Here is a 17,381-nt window from a genome sequence, read left to right on the forward strand (position 1 = left end):
GTTCGGTTGTTTGGTTGCCGCTGCGGCGACATTTTGGAGGTCGCTGTGCGTCGTCCCAGAACGCCGTCGGTAACGTGGTAACGGTTCCCTGTAAATTGTTGTCGCCCCTTTGTAAGTCGTCGTTCCCGTCAATTTTCGTCGAATTTTCTGTCATCGTAAAAGTGCGTGACGTTCCAAAATCGCCCCCTTGAAAATCCCACCGATTTGTAAAATTTTTCAGTGTTTAGGTTCGTTCGTGCGACGTCCACAAGAGGGTGCAACTCGTCGTGACGTCACGCACAAGCGATCAGTCAGAGCAATATGTCGGCGTGTTGGTGGAGCAAGTGATAGTTATTGTGTGGAAAAATAAAATAAAAGGGGCATCCAAATTTGTGAGACGACACGCGAAAAGACTCGATTGAAATTAGCACGATGGCGTCGCATTGCATCGGCAAATCGGAGTTTATAGTTGGTGGCAAGTATCGGTTAATTCGGAAAATCGGCAGTGGCTCCTTCGGGGACATCTACTTGGGCATCAACATCACAAACGGAGAGGTAAAGCGGCCGTAAACCGTCCAAATGCGCCTCCAGACGGGCCTACGACACGTCTTAACCTTTAAGTCGTGGCTTTGTTTCGAAAAAACACGAAACCAGTCCGACCACAAATCACAATGGCAGCCATTAAGGCCCCGTCTGGTCGGACCCTTTTCGCCCTCGAAATCGCCCACAATCCTGGCGTTTCGGCCAGGAATGGCCCCAAACGCCGCCACACAAAGAGTCTCTCTTTGTTTCGCGGACGGCCAAAAGTAGGTTAGCGCACCAGGATATGGGCCTCTCTTACGACACATTTCACAATTTTTACGCTCATTTTTACCATTTTTGGGCGCATTTGCGCCCCCATTTCGACGATTCCCATTAATTCGTTTTTTCCGATAGGAAGTCGCTGTAAAACTCGAATCAATTAGAGCAAGACACCCCCAACTCCTCTACGAAAGTAAATTGTACAAAATTCTACATGGTGGCATAGGAATCCCACATATCAGGTGAGCATCCGATGGGACTATACAGGGTGAATCAGACGAAAGTCATCTGCAGATAATTGCGCCGTATTTTGTTTACATAATGAACGGAAGGTTTCGGCGATCCGTATTTACATAAATGCATTATTTGTGCCCATTTTTATGTCGAACCAAAACAACAAATTCTATTTTTTATTCAATGAAACACTCATAAACGGAAACAGTGCTTGCACGTGTTTACTTAATTTTATGTCTACAATACTTCAATGCAATACAACGTTTCAACATTAATTGCTTTATTATGAAACGTTTTTAATTTCACAAACCAGAGTTGAAATACATAATCAAAAGTTTTGATTAAGTTTCAATTTCAGTTTTATGTAAATACTCACGTTGCATGGGTATTTTTTTTAAATTGAGAATACCAATTTAATGCTTATCTTTGCTAAACCATGATCTATGTGATAATTTTTATCGCTAGGTGGAAATTGATGTAAATACTTGTCTGATTCAAATTTTATTAATGAAAGGTACAGCTAACAGGTCGCAGTCACATGAGGTGATTTTTCTGTGATTGTAAGTGGTATTATTTCCTGTTGGTTAATTGTTTTGTGGGTAAGTTGGGTTTGAAAGAAAGAAATGGAAAAATACATTGGCTAGCTTTTAATTAAATGAAGTTCTTGAAGTATACGCACTTAACATTGGTAAGCTACATGTCATTTTTCGCTTATAAATAAAGCCAAAGGTATATCTTGTTTTTTTGCCAAAAAATCGAATTCTGATTTGACATATTCTACATATTGTCGCTTGCACCAACGCTTGCTTGTTCTAAAATGAGAAATAATATATTTTTTCAGCAACTTAATACTAATCTATCAATATTAATTTTAAGGAATGAAAAAAATATCTAAAAAATCGAAATTTTTACATAAATAAAAATTCTTGACATTTTATACATTGGGAAGGTATCTCCCATATTTTTTTGATAATCTTTCATATACAAAGACAAAAATAAACAATAGAATTTTAGACCCGAAAGTCAAATTCTTATTTTTATACAAATCGACGATATTATAAGGGGCTTCAAAAAGATCGGCAATTGGTAAGTAATTCCTTTGGTGGCAAATTATACCATCTAATAAATTACGCGTGTGGTTTGCGTTTAAATAAGTAAGACCGATTATTATTTAACCAACTAAGTATAAATTTCTTATCAGTATACAGTCAGGTGTATACAATTTCCAGAATTTTGTTTCATTCGAAGTGGCGGTTTTCTTGGATAAATAAAATTTCGACAGTTCTAAGTAACTAATAAAAGTCACGATCTGTTGCTTGAGCGTAATAAGCGTTGCCAGTCCCTGTATTGTTTGTTACGGACTTTTAAATATTCGATTTTTTACACTGGTTGCTGTTTTACGTTTTTTTTTTTATTTGGAATGCTTTGTGGGTGGTGTTTTACATAGTTATTTTATTTAAGTCGATATTCATGTTATGAAAAGTAGAATTATAGCCCCGTTTGCGGAATTTTTAGTTATTTTATTTAATTAGTCACCAGTGAAACTGCAGTTTTATGTTACAGTTCTAGCTTTTTATTACATATTACTATTAATCTATTAGCAGCAGGAGCGATTTCTATTTTAGTTTAAATGAATACACCGTCGCTTTCAGCTCATTTTTTATATTAGATCAGTGTCTGGTCATGTTTTTGAGGCAATATGTTTGAAATTTTCGCCTGATTCACCCATCACCCGGTCATAAACTTTCCCCTAAGACACCAGCGGCTTCAAATCGTGTTGATGTTTCGTCACATTCTCGAAAGTAAAGGATTTCGGACGTAATTTATCGATTGTTCAATGAGAATGGAGAGTCGAACGACCGTTACATAAAATTACGAATTTTTTCCTACAATCTGCTTTTGTTGTAAATTATTTATGAGTCACGCCTTTGCAAGTCAACGCGGAATTTTGCTAGATTTCATGACGATTGATATTTAAAATCACCGTCGACCTTATCGCAGTGACTTCCGGTGGTTGACCACATTAACTCACTTATTCGGCGAAATATCTTTAAATTAAGACCCGATGCGCACTTATTTAGCGCGTTATCTTATCGTGGCAATTTGTAAATAAAAACAAGAGTGACGTGGATTTTAGAAAATCGTCGAAAATTCTTAAGGTCAACGACAAAATAAAATGCGAGCTGAGACTTGCAGCGTTGTCATTTTATCTCCTCCGAGACCGTTCATTGTTCAACTTGCAAGGACTCGAAACCTTGTAAGTCTCTGGTTGCGTCTTACTACAGTTAGATTTCACGCCACCGAAAATTCTAAAGGTCGCTTAATACCGCTGTTGCAATTTTATGTCGTTTCATGTAATTAGAGATTTTTTGTGTGCGCGTGGTATTTTTAAAATTTCGGCCTTGACTGTTCGTATTTTTGCGCGGCATTGACGTGTCGTTTTGATGAAAACGCTTTTTGTTTATCAGTCGAAAAATCCGGGTGATTTTTTCATTATCCAGCGAGAGGTGAAATAACGTGTCTCTGGTCAGGTGCTTCGAACAACCGTTGCTCACCTGAACCAAATTACAATTTTTCGAGACAGTAGAAGTGCAACAAGTCGTTCCGAACACTCCGAATTTACAGTTTAGGAACCGCCATTGTAGAAAGTCGCGATGTAACGTTATTAAGTAACAAAATGGAAGTCAAACGGAAACCGCAGATTGCCTCTAACACAGCAAAGTCGGTTTCCGCGTGTGCCGAATTCAATTTTTTTCTATCGCCTTTCAAGGCCTGTGCGAGTTTTTCGCCGCCTCCGACGTTCAATTAGCGGCCGCCGACCTTAAAGCTCGCACGATTTATGATAACAATGCACGCCTACGCACTTTCTCCGTGGAAATAATAATTACTGTAAAAAATTATTAAATCTTCGTTATGTCGCAGAGCGAGTACGAACGAAAACAAAATGTCACTTTCACGAGATTCGATTTGAATAAGTCGGTTTCCGCGAAACGCAACGTATCATCTAGGTCATGAAACGGAAAAGTGTGACACTTTTTGATTTTTTTCGGTTCTAATTCGGGTCTTGGTTTTACGAGTGACCGCAGCAACTTGCCAGTTGAATTTGTATTTAACTAGCTGATGGCTTAGCTAGTTCACAAAGTAGCGCCGTAACAGATAAATGGGATGCGTATTTTTTGGTTTGGATGAATGGGAGCCGATTGCGTGTGTCCCTTGGATGATAAAACAGAGGCGGTCGGGGTCGCGTGCACGTTAAAGGTACAATAACCCTCGTTTTTCGTTGACAACAGTAAAATTGGATGCACGTTCCGAACGGGTTCGATTGAAATGAAATGCGTGTGGTTTCCTAATACTCCGCCTTCAAAGGAGGGTAAAAAGGCCGGTTTAAAAAAACATTTTTGATTGTTATCAATTTCTACATTATTTAAAAGCGTAAAGCGGGGAGATATTGATCGTTCGTTCTCAAAATGTTTGTATAACCTATTTGGATGACCCGAATTTTTGCCAATTGCGATTAAAATAAATTCAAGAAAATTTGTTGTCTTATTGACGATTGAAGGATTTATTTGATCGAGATCAAGTTTGTTTGATGCGTGGGTTTTAATAGGCCATAATTTAAGTCACTTAACAGAGATTTACACAGGTGGTGATTAAGTACCAGTAAAAAACTGTTGAAAAAAAGTGAAAATTGTAATTGTTTTAATCGGAGATCAATCAATGAAACGAATTACTTGCTCCGAATTAAAAAGTTAACAAGAAAAAATGGAAAACGTTTTAATGAATAAATAAACTTTACAGTTTCAAAACGAGAATTTTGTGCTTGCATTTTTTACCATAACTTATTTAAAGAAACGGATTTGGCAACACTTATGCATGTTGCTAGATGGTATCACGTAGTTTTAATCTTATGGCGCTTTAATTGTTTATAATTATAAAAATAACAATGAGATGTGTATGAGCTGTCATTTTTTTTTCAAAACAATGTAAATACTAAAATATGTTTTTTTTTGTATCTTAAAAATTAACAATCGCACTTAAACTTTGTCTGTGAATTTTTTTAAGAATTTTTAAATATTAAAAATATTAATTAATATTTAGTAGCTGCAAGAAATTATTTTTTGTGTCATTTCATCATTTGAGAATAAACATAATATAAAAAAAATGTCGCTAGGCTCAAAAAATAATTAAGTAACAATTAAAAATACAAGTAAACGTAATTTTGAGCTAGCAAGGCAAGAGTTTTATTCAGAATTTTTTGCTAAAACCATCATTTAATATAAAGCTTAGCTGTTTTAAAATATCTCCATATACAATAAAATTTCCATTAATTAATACTAGTACTTTCATATTTTAAATTTTGTTTTAATTCCTTAAAAATTAGCATGCATATAAATATTTGTTTTAACGCTACAAGAAGTACATATTTATTTTTGGGCCGGCGATAAACTTTGGATGCTCCGTATTCATAATTTGGTAACAACATTATTTCTGCTTTTAGTAATCAACTAATCGTCTGTTACGTGCTCGATAAATTTTATCTGTTGATATCACAATAGTGTTTGATAACTGACACTAAAAGCGTCTTGTTTATAACTTTTCTAAGGAAATAGATCATTCATTTCGGAAAAAATACATCGACCAATTTGCTTCATGCAATAATGATCAAATCTAAAAATAGGTTTAGTTGAATGAACCAAATCACATGTTTGTTATTATGACTAATTTGGAAAGGAAAGACTAATTAATTAACTGGTTGCATAAGTATCAGTTGTTATAAAAAAATCCAATTGCCCTACTTAACAAATAAGTATTGATTTAGTGATGTTTGATTGGGATCATTGGGATTGACTACGCGTGATTCGAAACTTGTGTTATTACAATTTTATCTGTTAAATTTTAATTTTATCATGATGCAAATAACACAAAATTAGCTTCGTCAAGAGCGGAATTGCTACAAGTGTTAATAAATTTTATTGTTGCGATTTACAGTACACCTGTTATCGGAAACGTATCGATGTCGTTCGTGACGTCAATTAAGAGTTAACAAAGACGCAATTAAAGTTTTATTTTCCAGATATTTGTTATTTTGTCTGTTTCGCTGTTACAACGTGTAAAGTTAGGTGTTTTCCATCCGTGCGTAAACAAACGCGGAAATTCTGTTTCACGTTTCTCGAATCTGTTTATCGTCAGCACGTTGTAGCCGATGGTGTCTATTTATAATTGTCGTCGACCTTTGTTAACACATCGCTTCGTTCCAGATATTACGGCCAAGAAAAAGAACACAACGTTCTGGTGATGGACCTCCTCGGTCCATCACTGGAAGACCTGTTCAATTTTTGTTCGCGTCGTTTCACGATCAAAACCGTTCTGATGTTGGCCGACCAGATGATCGGCCGTATTGAATACGTCCATTGCAAGTCTTTCATTCATCGCGACATCAAACCGGACAACTTCCTCATGGGCATTGGTCGCCACTGCAACAAACTCTTCCTGATCGACTTTGGTTTAGCGAAGAAGTTTAGAGATGCACGCACTAGGATGCACATCGGATATCGCGAAGATAAGAACTTGACGGGAACGGCACGATATGCCTCGATCAACGCCCATCTGGGCATTGAACAGTCGCGACGTGACGACATGGAGTCGCTCGGCTACGTGCTGATGTACTTCAACAGGGGCTGTTTGCCGTGGCAAGGGCTCAAAGCGGCCACCAAGAAGCAGAAGTACGAGAAGATTAGCGAGAAGAAGATGTCCACGCCGGTCGAGGTCCTCTGCAAGGTGGGCTAAACGATAAATTAAAAGTTGCATAATATGCAAAAGTCTCAAGTTATACACGTAGGAGTACGCAGACAGTGTGGAAAATTTTTAAAATGAAAAGAAATTAACACAAACAATAGCTTGAGTGAAGTTAGGAGTCAAAAAATGAGCAAGAAGGATCGTCACGTTGTCATTTTTGTTATATTTTATATTTCTAGTTTACTGGAACATACGGAAGTGGTGAAGTATTTCTTGAAACGCTAGATTCTTTCCTTAATTAGTTATTGTGCAATTAATAAGTGTATGATTTTGATTTTGTTTGTCTAGTTTGCAAGAGAGAAACGGATTTTGTAATCAGTTTTTTACCACATGAAATGAATTCAAAACTGACGAAGTAAGGATGTGACAAAGCATACAGATAATGTGAAATAATCATCTAAAAACAAGTAAACAATCGGTTAAAACAACATTACAACCAATAGAATCGTTAAAATAAGCAACGTTTTAGTATTTCCAACTTTTTCACTTTCCTAGCGTAATGGAAATAAAAAAGACACAGTTATCAAACCTTCAATTTATTAGTAGATGAGTTAACAAAAGTGATATCAATTCATATTTTCGAGTAGATGTCTTGAATATTAGCCACATTTCTCTTTATTACACCTTGTTACAAATTGGATTTCAATAAAAATTCATCGATTTGTTTACGTCATGATAAATAACTAATTTTATAAACAACAACCAATTATTCAAATGTCTTTTAGTAGCATTAACGTGGTATTGATTTCGTTTTACTGCGATTAAGTTTTGAGTCTGTAATTGTGTCTTACGACTGACGGAGGTCATAGTCCAAAGACCTTATTAAAATTCACAAATTGGAGCAAGTCAAGCTATGAATAATTTTTTTTGTTAGGGCTTTCCGGCGGAGTTCTCGATGTACCTCAATTACTGTCGCGGCCTCCGTTTCGAAGAGGCCCCCGATTACATGTACCTAAGACAGCTGTTCCGGATTCTGTTCCGCACATTGAATCACCAATACGACTACACGTTCGACTGGACCATGCTGAAACAGAAGGCGGCAGCTACAGGAGGAACAGTGGCCGAAACGTCGGCCCAACCACAGACATCGCGAGTTGTAATATCTCAGCAAACAGGTGAGTCGGCCGACGAGCGATTTCGTCGAGCGAAATCAGTGAAGTGACGAATTAGCGACTAGTCGATATTTTGAATAGTTAAGATCTTATAGTCACCCTCTTTTCAGCGAACCGTGACAAAAAAGATGACGAAAAGAACAAGCAAAATTCTGCTAAAGGTACAGCTCACTATAAAACAACCCACCCTTCTACTGCAAATATTGCTAAAGTCTTTAAAGGTCACTGAGAATGTTGTTTTCGTTTAATATTAATTTTTTTTATTTTGCCCTGTAATTTCGTTTTTTTACATATTTACATAAAATTGTTGTGTCCCTTTGTGTTTTTTTCTTTCTGGAATATCTGAGAAGTAAGTGTTGAGCTTTTTTCCTAGTCTTCTTTGGTGACCGTTTTGTTTCAAAGTGCGATTTTAAGCCCTCTTTAGATTTTTATTTTCATTAGAGGAATCGCACTCATGTCACTTTTTTTTCTATCATAGACACGTGGTCTATCGGGCGCGTAGCTGTGCTAAAGCTTCAAATCCATACTAACAGTCATTTTTTTTCTGTTGATAGTAAGTAAAGAGCGAACATTTTTATTGCAGGTCAGCCAGTTGTCACGAAGCTTCTATAAAGGATCAACGCTGTATTTAAAAACACTGTTAGTTTTCATCCTTTTTTGAGTGTTTGATTTTTATTTTAATTTTTAATTAAAGCTTTTGGTAAGTTGGGACTAACATGGTCGGGATGAAAGCTAACATTCTAGAGTCATTTGCATGATGTAATTTTTTCTAACCAATCACAGATCGTTTTTTGTTCATTTCATTGTTTTTCTGTATTTGACGGGATGCATTTTTGTTTGGAGTAACCGATTGTTTTCTTCTAGGCAACCGTTAACACGCCCCACATGCACCACCACCGACTGGGTCTAACCGACTTCGCATATAGTTGGTCAAAGCAAAAATAAAATTATAATAAACAAAAATTAAGAGGTTGTCTTGATGGACGCTGACAATTTTATATAAAAAATTATTAAAACATTATTGTAAGTGAGCATACACGAATTAATTTTCTTTACCCGCCGTTAATGGGAAATTGTATAAAAATATATTAAAAAACAAACAAAAAATTTAAGGGCGAGGCCACTCACAAATAGGCCACGTCTCCTCGAGTATGATAGTGGATTAGTGATGCGTGGGAGTGAATGCAAGTCTGGCTGTATTATTTAATATGTTAAGAAATAGATTGTAAAATAATGGAAACAAAAGTGAGTACCGTAAACGTCACTAAGGATTTGAAAATTAATGCGGAACTCTTGACGAGCCTACGACATTCAGGCGCTGCACGGTAAAACGTGGTCGTTAAATGTGATCATTGATTTGTTAGATTCTCTCATTACTTGAGCCTCGTTTTACAGTGCGGCTTGTACATTTTATAATAATGGTGTTAATGTATTTTACTTTTGTTTTTTATCGTATGGGTATAATAAGAACTGATGGGTGCGGCGTTGTCCGCACCTTCTAGTTGTTTAAAATCAACAAAGTTGCTTTCGTTAGGTAACCCCGGCAAAATGTTTGACACGAGTAAATCGGATCGATGCACATTCAGAAATTCTATTAAAACATCAAAGTGTAGTGTTTTAAACTATGCTCTATTTTTATCGCAGGCTGTGTAAGATTTACTTTGGTCTAATCTGTTGTTTGAGGTTATTTTTCTCTTTCAAAGGATGTATAGTTTGGATTGAGAATGGAGGTTTCTTTGTATTTGACTATGCGTCTTTTCTATGTAGCTGCGTCTTAAGCAACTGCCATGAACTTAATTGTCGATTTTTTTCCATTGTAAAATGTAATATCAGTGTGTGAAAAATGCTCTATTATTACAAGCAAATTACGAAACAAGTTACTTGTTAAATACAATTGTATAATATGGTTTTGTCTTCATTTATAATTAACTAAATACGCTATAGTTTTTACAATAGTTTTTTTCAAGGGTATCTGAGACAAACCCTTATTTTTAAGTTAATAACCACGTTGGATATTTATGTAAAAGTAACTCTCACAATGAGGTAAGATTAAAGATTGAAATTGTACCAGCACTTTGATTGGCCCCTCCCCAATAAAACCACTCTCTATACATAAACCTTTTATTAAAATGTTGTATATAAAGAAGTAAAACTAAAGCTGTCGCCGTTTCTACTTGGCAGTTAGTTCAAAACGAATGGAATGATTACAAATCCTAACATTACACGGGTACAATAATTAAGTACACCAGTAGACAGCAGCACAGAAAACAGTCAATAAAGCTTTAAATTTGTACAACAAAGAGGCCCAGCCTCGGTAAGGCAAGAACTGTGCGGAGTAGGTCACCTTGGTACGTACAGATGGCACAAAAAAAGTAAAATTCGTTTAAAAAAATATTTATTGCACTCAATTCAATTGCGGCGAGTCGCCGGTCCCCCCGGCCATTTCGTGGACCTTCCTGGCGACTTGCAGCGCCAGCTCGTCGGCTTGCTCCCGGGTCGCCGCCTCAGCGTACACCCGGACGATGTCCTCGGTCCCCGAGGGCCTGACAAACGAGCGGCCTTTGTCGAACTTGGCCACCAGGGCGTCGATTTCGGCCTGGAGCCCCTCGGGAGTGACGCAGACGCGCTCGGCGTCGGTCGTCGTGATGACGTTGCGGTCCTGGACCGTCACCTTCATCAGGCGGTTGGGCCAGTCGGTGTAGGCGCTCTCCCACTGCTGGATGTCCCAGCCCTTGGCGTGGAGGATCGTCTCGATGAGGAGCATGTCGGAGATGGCGTCGCCCACCGTCTCGTTCACGAGGTCGATGAGGGTGAGCAGCGCCTCGGCCGCGTGTCTCCGCTCCTCCGAAAGGCTAAACGGCAATTAGAAAAGAATTTGACTGTGGCGTCGCATTTACCTCGAATTTTTCGCAGTTTCCGTCAGCTTGTCTTTGGCGTTGCTGCTGAAGATGACGGTTCCGTGGCCGTTGGCCTCGAAGTAGACGCCGATGTCGTAGTCGAGGGCCTTGTGGTGCAGGTGCTTGACCCCGGTGGAGACGCACGCGACTGGCACTTGGAGTTTTTTCGATATGTATTCAGTCGAAGCGCCGTTGGCGTACGCAGTCTGGACTAAACCTAAGTTGAGATCGAGTTCGGTCTTTTCTAGGATTTCCTTGAGGTAGCTCGCGATCAGGGTGGCCATGCGGTCCCCGTCCATCAAATGGAAGCCGTTGTTTTCGTCCATGTAGTAGTAGATGAGTCGGTCGGCGTCGCCATCGACCGAACAACACCGAGTGTTGGGCTCCACGGGAACCCCCGTCGGGAACTTCTGCTGCGATTTCACATAGTCGGCACCGCACTACAACAAGCTGTAAAAAATGGGCAAAATCGGTGGGTTACTACCATGTAGTTAAGCTTGCCGGACCCGATGATCGCATCGTTGTACATTTGGATTTTCATACTGTTACCTAACAGTTCTTGGAAATATTTGATTTTTTTGGCCCCGACTCCGTTCGCCCCGTCGTACAACAGCCGGTTTTTGTAACTTCCGTTAGTGAACGTTTCACCTCGCAGTTTTTTAAAAGCTTTGGTTAATTTCGTGTAGTAGCCTTCCTCAGTCGGTTCGCCGTATTTGCGATTTGTGTTTTTACAAACGACGAAGTAATGAAGTTGGGGGGTGGTCACAATTCCGTAATCGACCGGTTTCCCGGACAGGGCTAAGACCCCGTCCGTGAGGGACTTGGCCAGACTTGGGCTACTAGGCCGGGTGTCTTTCCCTACAACGATTTCCACCCGGTCAGTCATTGGAATATCATATTCTTTGATTATCTCGTTGATGGTCTCTTCAAGTTGGTCATCACTAAATTTGGTTTTATCTTATCAAAATTGTAACACACTGAGGATTTAATTACCCAACATTGGCAAACTTGGTGGCCCACTTTTCCCAGCTCTGCTCCAGCATCTCGCCCATGGGGTCCACGAGCTTCACCCCATTGTCGGGCTCCGGGTTGTGTGAGGCCGTGATCATGACCCCGATGGTGGCTGTAATTGTTATATTCCGTCAAGGTTTCACTTAACCGGCACTCACCTCTCTTGTACCTGGCCCTTAGCACGGCCAGGAGCCCCATCCGGTACATAACGTACCCCAAATTATTGGCCCTACGGAGTGACAGTGACTTAACCTCACATTTGACGATCAATTGGACTTACTTGGCTCTGAAGCCCGCCGTGCCATATTGTATGTCAGCCTTGACGGTTTTTGGGTGCATTTCCCTGGCGAAAGCGTAAACTGTTCTGTAACTGTTTGCCATGCTGATAAGACCACTTGAGAGACTGGTTGACACCTTTCTGGGGAGGGAATGGGTGTGAGAGAGAAGGAGTGAGGCGGTGACTAATAGTGGATACCAGTCTGAGCTCATTTCATTGCGGTAATGAATTTAAATTGACTTTCACTTAGGGGAGAGGTCCACAAACAAACATCGGAATTTCGTTAAATATTTTAATTACGTCGTAACTATTTTCGTTCCCTTATCTGGACGATAAAGATAATGGACGGACCTCACACAAATCTCGTTAAAATGGACGGTTCACAATAAATTTGTACATAAAAAAATAGAAAAAGTGCTATAAAAAACTAACTAACAATAACAAAAGCGACAATCGTCGTAAGTAGCGTGATTGGGGCACTTAGAGAGGCACTTCCGGCGTGACAATCAACGATCCTCCGCGCCCGCAGGAAGTCGCTTCCGAGATACTCAGCATAGTGTCGCTTCTCCGGGGGAATGACCTTCAATTGAGTCGTCGCATCTTGGAATATCAAATCGGTGTACGGCGGCGTTGACGAAAACATGCTGAAACTATAAAACAAAAATAACTCGTGTCTTTTATTTTCGGGTTATGTCACTTCACCTAAATTCATCGGCCGTCTTCCGACCGTAAAAATTCTGGGCGTACAAAAATAGATTAATAAACGCATTCACGTGGGTGTCGTTGTACCCGTAACCGCCGCGGGTCACGATCGCGTTCGCCTTGACTTTGCCCAAATTGCACTTCTCGTACTCGTTGATCTCGGCCCTCGTACCTGCAATACATCCCAATAAACAGAAAAACGAAGAAAATTTTACTTAGGGGCAGATAACAACTAACACCTCTTTGAAATTCAAAATAGTATTTTAGAACAACTTCATTGTGTATTTTATAAAGCGCTTCTATATTGTATTTTTCATTATGACATACCATCTGGACAAAGTAGTTCAAAATCGTCATTTAGATTATCCCTCGCCCACCACTCTTCCCTCTTCCCGTTGGTATTCTGCGTCACTGTCGTATGCGTGACGAAGGCGACTTGACCGCCGCCTTCCACCAGACACCTGAAGGCGCCCGTGTGCCCGTAGTAGTCCTCCGAGGCGTCTCGGCGGCAATACCGGAAGCTGGCGCCGTGGCACAGGTGGCACATGTTATCGTAAGGCACTCCGGTGTTGTATTCGGTGCTTAGGGCCCCCGGGACGCAACTCTTCGAAAAGTACTCGGCCGCAGCCCGGATACTGTTGCAGCCATAGGACCGAATCCACCCGTTGCTGATTAAAAATGCAAGGGGGTACACCCAACCGGCGGCAGTGTTGATGCCTCCGTGGCAAGTGTACTTGCCTCGGAGGTATGTCAGTTCGGTTGAGGGGTCGGATTCTTTGCCCACAGCCACGACATAGTATTCGGGTTCGTTTAAGTTGTACATCTCGCTCATGAAGGGGATGAGGTCGAAGTTTAGGCCGGCGGTGTAGACGTCGCTGGCGTCCAACACAGCGACGTCGGCAAGGCCCGATCTGATGGCCTGCATGCAGTGGATCTGCGAGTGGCCTTTGTAGCAGTCCATTTCGGGCTTGAGGAGGTGGGCTTTCAACGCCGTCTGAAAGAAATTCGGCCCATTTTTATGCTTTTTGTGAATTTTATAATTTACGGATTGAGGCGAAATAACTAATGGAATTGACAAAAAAAAAAATAAAACAGAGATGATAGCTTTAAAACGATTTTATGTCGACTGATTTTTCTTATTTTCAGATTCGGTGAGCTAAATTGAGATGTTTGAACAATTCTGAGGAATTACCGACGTTTGAACAGAATACACATTAACCATCTTTTACCGAAGGCCAAAAAATAAATATTTTTAATAAATAAATAAATTAACAAACTGTAGTTTTTGTGTTTAAATGATCATCAAATATAAACCAAAAATTAACCAAATTTACAAAATTCAATCAATTATTTTTTGGAAATTTGCTCCTTACCCTCATCTTCACGCATTTGTTTCGCTCAACGTCCGAAGTCACACAGAGGGTCATTCTATTGACCTGACACACCCTAACCCCCATAATAATGTTCATGGAACTGCCCAAAAAGTTCGAGTAAGTTTGCAGATTTTCATTGAGTGGCGCAATTTCCCGTGTCATATCCTGAAAATTAGAATTAATTCGCAATCCAATAACTGCCGGAAATTACTTGAAATAGTAGATTTCCGTGAATCCCATAACGCGGCGATGACTCAAACAAATTAAAAACTTCATAAAACGTGTTATTCCTGTTGTAATCATAATAGTCTGGAATGCTATTATTGTAGACTGAGGGTTTTCTCCTTGTACCATATGGGTCAATATTCTCTCCATATTCCTCCCGGTTAAAGTACCGTGGATCAAACGGATATTCCTGCCCCCTATCCCGACTTCCCGGTTCTTGGTCATACGGACGCTTGTCTTGGCCATATGGTCGGTAATCGCTTTCGTTGTGTGGCCTATCACGCCCATATGGGTTGTAATTATTTCGGTCATACTGCGGCCGGTTTTCCTCATACTGTGGGATGTTGGGGTCATGTTGGGGCCTATTTTGCGTCCCAAAATCCCCAAAATTCTGCCTTTTGTACCTCGGCCTCCCTCCGTACTGATCATAGTTAGGCTGATCAATCCTGTTCCCGAACTGATCATACTGTGGCTGCCGATCATCGTAAGAATTCCGATTCTGATCATCGTAGCGATGCGTCCCGTTGTTCTGATTGCCAAAACTGTACATTTTCGCGGCCTTTTCGAGGAATTTTTGGTAAATCTTGCGTTTTTCAAAGGAAGAGGCTGAAGTGGTCACGATTGCGTCCGACGGGACTTTGCCCCAATTGCACGACATGTAGTCGTCAATCGGGCGCCGACTGCCGTCCTTGCATAGCAATTCGAAGGAATCTTTCGAAATCGACACTATAATTAAAAAAAATGAAATAAAAAGGGGCATTTACACAAATAAAACGCACCAAAATTGTCTCCGGCCACAAGTGACGGAATCGTTGTATGTTTGACAAATGCTACATCTCCGGCCTCCAAGAGACAACGGAACGCCCCCTCGTAACCTGAGTAGGGGTCAGAGCTAGTGCACCGCCCCCCGGGGATTTTTCCGATACAAAGTTGGCACAACCTGTCGGAATTATCACCAATGGGGTTGTACTTGTTGGTGAGACAGTTGACGGCGCACGACGGCCCAAAGTATTTCGTAGCCGACTTGACGTGATTATTGCAATCAACAACATCTAACCCACCCTCGTTCATCAACTAGAAACAACTCGTAATTTTTAATAAACAAATAAAGGGTGAAACAGACTGTGTAAATCGGGACAACCCATCCAGCAAAAGTTTCAACGCCTGCGAAGCAGGCCTTGACCCCTCTCAAATCAAACAACGAATTGACATGGGGCAGGGTGCCCTTTTTGACCGCCGCGACGGCGTAATAGTGCTGGAGCCCCCCTTCTAGGACCTCCTGGGCAATGGGCACGAGACTGTTGTAGCGCCCGCCCACGAACACCTCCCCCGCGTCAAGGGTGGTCAGAGTGGCCTTCTCCTGGTCTAGGAGAGTCATACACTCGTCTTTATCAAACGCCTGCAAACATTTCGTCATTTTGGGTCATTTTTCGGCGCCAAATTACTTGTAAACACTCGATTTTGAAATAATCGTAGCCCACTCGGATCTGGTCGCGTTCGTTTGCCATAGCGAAGTTTTTGCATTTCCGTTGCTCTGCCCGGCTTATTGTGCACCATACTATCTTAATGCGTTTATCTTCGGGCTCCTCGGTGTTAAATTGCGTGGTTTTCCAAAAATTCTGGCCTAAAATTTCGAAAAACAGGTGACCCACCGAATTCGATTTTTGGCAATCTAGTGTTAATTTCAAGGGAGCAGCAGTGTTAATACTAACTTTTTCTACTTTTGTTATGTCTGAGGACTAGGAAAAATGCTGAAACTGAGAAAATTGGGAAAGAGTTGGTTGATGAATTATCAAAACAAATGAGTAACGAGACCCCTCCCACTTAACCATGTTTCAAGTGACTTGATGCAATTACCTGCACTTATCACAAAAACACTAAACAATATCAGCAGAGCAAAGCAAAGATAAGTCCTATCTTTAAAGCCCATTTTGGGATTATCTTTAATATCAAATCAACACATTTGATAACACGGAGCGACAAAAACACGCCCAGCACAACACTGAGAGTGAGACAACATATGTGTCAGACTGAGACAGAGAAAGCGGTTTCGTTTTGTAAACTAATAAAATTGGATTGAATTGTTGTACTAATTGTAACAAAAAATTGAGAGTACGTTAAATCAAAAAAAAGTGTGAAAAAAATTGGCCCAAATGAATTATTTACTTTTTTGTTTAAATCGTTTTTCGTTACAACCAGGACCATAAATCTTATGGCAACAAAAGCACTAAAAAGAGTCGTGTGTACGACAGAAAAGAGCACAATTGGGAGATATTGTAAAGGATAGAATTCGTAAGAGGGAAAATAATAATCGTCAGCATATTCAAAAAATTTAATATTAAATGATTTTTATTTGTTAAAAATTTGCTCGTATAAATGGGTATGCCAACATCACGGAATCAAAAGCACTAAAGAAGGCGGGAACGGCCATGTCCCAAAGTTGGATTTTCGGTTAGGCTGTTTATTAAACGTAAACAAGCTTTGGGAAGCTTTTGCATGAATCGTTCGTGTTTCACGTGTTTGGTGGTAAATTGAAAGGTAGGATAATGCCGATAATGTACATGATGAGTTTAGTTTGAAAATGAGTGTAGCAAGATGGCCCGTTCTAAGAAAACCCCAAACAAGAAGCCTTCGTCAGCCTCTACGTCCTATTTTATCGGAAACAAAGAATATCGCATCAGACTCAAGCTGCTCAGGATGATTAAGAAGCTGCAGATGTCTACAGAGCTATGCATCCCAAAACTATCGTTTTCAAGACTTATCCGAGAACTTCTCCAAAGTCATAGTCGAGGGACACGGGATCTTAGGATTCAGAAAAGCGCGTTGCAAGCATTGCACGAGGCCTCCGAGGCCTATTTGACTGCACTGTTCGCTGACAGTAACTTGTTGGCGGCACATGCACACCGCGTTACCATAAAACCGGGGGATATGGCACTCTGCATGTACATAAGGAGGGAAAAAGAAGGTGGTTAAG

General features: G+C 40.2%; 4 protein-coding genes across 15 annotated transcripts; 2 read left to right on the forward strand and 2 right to left on the reverse strand.

Moving 5' to 3' along the window:
- Positions 1–43: 43 nt before the first annotated feature.
- LOC662101 (casein kinase I) lies at positions 44–9,989 on the forward strand. Of its 11 annotated transcripts, none has more exons than XR_010332909.1 (7): positions 48–534; positions 916–1,022; positions 6,273–6,792; positions 7,685–7,925; positions 8,033–8,083; positions 8,506–8,622; positions 8,787–9,989. XR_010332909.1 is itself a non-coding variant. In XM_008199821.2 (7 exons), exons 1-6 carry the CDS (start codon positions 412–414, stop codon positions 8,532–8,534), a joined length of 1,071 nt encoding a protein of 356 aa, XP_008198043.1. In that variant the 5' UTR covers positions 48–411; the 3' UTR covers positions 8,535–8,561; positions 8,787–9,989. The 11 variants fall into 11 exon arrangements, 9 of the variants coding, with proteins under 9 accessions (XP_064210718.1, XP_064210717.1, XP_008198043.1 ...); XM_008199821.2 differs by having other exon boundaries at positions 8,506–8,561; XM_064354648.1 differs by lacking the exons at positions 8,506–8,622; positions 8,787–9,989 and having other exon boundaries at positions 44–161; positions 221–534; positions 8,033–8,240.
- A 40-nt stretch (positions 9,990–10,029) lies between these two features.
- Positions 10,030–12,320, reverse strand: nst (nesthocker). Its single transcript, XM_968253.5, has 6 exons — positions 12,111–12,320; positions 11,989–12,059; positions 11,813–11,942; positions 11,304–11,760; positions 10,820–11,259; positions 10,030–10,774 (listed from the first exon to the last, which is right to left on the reverse strand). The coding sequence occupies exons 1-6, from the start codon at positions 12,317–12,319 to the stop codon at positions 10,327–10,329; spliced, it is 1,755 nt and encodes a 584-aa protein (XP_973346.2). The 5' UTR covers position 12,320; the 3' UTR covers positions 10,030–10,326.
- Positions 12,321–12,385: 65 nt separating this feature from the next.
- Positions 12,386–16,460, reverse strand: Tsf2 (Transferrin 2). Of its 2 annotated transcripts, XM_015983560.2 has the most exons (10): positions 16,265–16,460; positions 16,120–16,164; positions 15,853–16,031; positions 15,531–15,806; positions 15,187–15,481; positions 14,394–15,133; positions 14,183–14,347; positions 13,137–13,803; positions 12,810–12,981; positions 12,386–12,757 (listed from the first exon to the last, which is right to left on the reverse strand). In XM_015983560.2, the coding sequence occupies exons 1-10, from the start codon at positions 16,335–16,337 to the stop codon at positions 12,535–12,537; spliced, it is 2,835 nt and encodes a 944-aa protein (XP_015839046.1). In that variant the 5' UTR covers positions 16,338–16,460; the 3' UTR covers positions 12,386–12,534. The 2 variants fall into 2 exon arrangements, with proteins under 2 accessions (XP_015839046.1, XP_973380.2); XM_968287.5 differs by lacking the exon at positions 16,120–16,164 and having other exon boundaries at positions 16,265–16,459.
- A 542-nt stretch (positions 16,461–17,002) lies between these two features.
- LOC662206 (uncharacterized) lies at positions 17,003–17,380 on the forward strand. Its single transcript, XM_968320.4, has one exon. It carries the CDS (start codon positions 17,003–17,005, stop codon positions 17,378–17,380), a length of 378 nt encoding a protein of 125 aa, XP_973413.1.
- Position 17,381: the final 1 nt, after the last annotated feature.

Source organism: Tribolium castaneum, chromosome 2 (genome assembly GCF_031307605.1).
Source record: "Tribolium castaneum strain GA2 chromosome 2, icTriCast1.1, whole genome shotgun sequence".
NCBI classification, from domain to species: domain Eukaryota; kingdom Metazoa; phylum Arthropoda; class Insecta; order Coleoptera; family Tenebrionidae; genus Tribolium; species Tribolium castaneum.

Coding starts and splice junctions, on each gene's coding strand:
- nst (XM_968253.5), bottom strand. CDS start 12,319: ATGAGCTCAGACTGGTATCCACTATTAGTCACCGCCTCACTCCTTCTC. Junction 11,943..11,988: donor AAGGGCCAGGTACAAGAGAG/GTGAGTGCCGGT, acceptor TAACAATTACAG/CCACCATCGGGGTCATGATC. Junction 11,260..11,303: donor CCGGCAAGCTTAACTACATG/GTAGTAACCCAC, acceptor AGCTTGTTGTAG/TGCGGTGCCGACTATGTGAA.
- LOC662101 (XM_064354648.1), top strand. CDS start 412: ATGGCGTCGCATTGCATCGGCAAATCGGAGTTTATAGTTGGTGGCAAG. Junction 535..915: donor TCAACATCACAAACGGAGAG/GTAAAGCGGCCG, acceptor TTTTTCCGATAG/GAAGTCGCTGTAAAACTCGA. Junction 1,023..6,272: donor ATAGGAATCCCACATATCAG/GTGAGCATCCGA, acceptor GCTTCGTTCCAG/ATATTACGGCCAAGAAAAAG.
- Tsf2 (XM_015983560.2), bottom strand. CDS start 16,337: ATGGGCTTTAAAGATAGGACTTATCTTTGCTTTGCTCTGCTGATATTG. Junction 16,032..16,119: donor ACATAACAAAAGTAGAAAAA/GTTAGTATTAAC, acceptor TCGAAATTTTAG/GCCAGAATTTTTGGAAAACC. Junction 14,348..14,393: donor ACGGAAATCTACTATTTCAA/GTAATTTCCGGC, acceptor TCTAATTTTCAG/GATATGACACGGGAAATTGC.
- LOC662206 (XM_968320.4), top strand. CDS start 17,003: ATGGCCCGTTCTAAGAAAACCCCAAACAAGAAGCCTTCGTCAGCCTCT.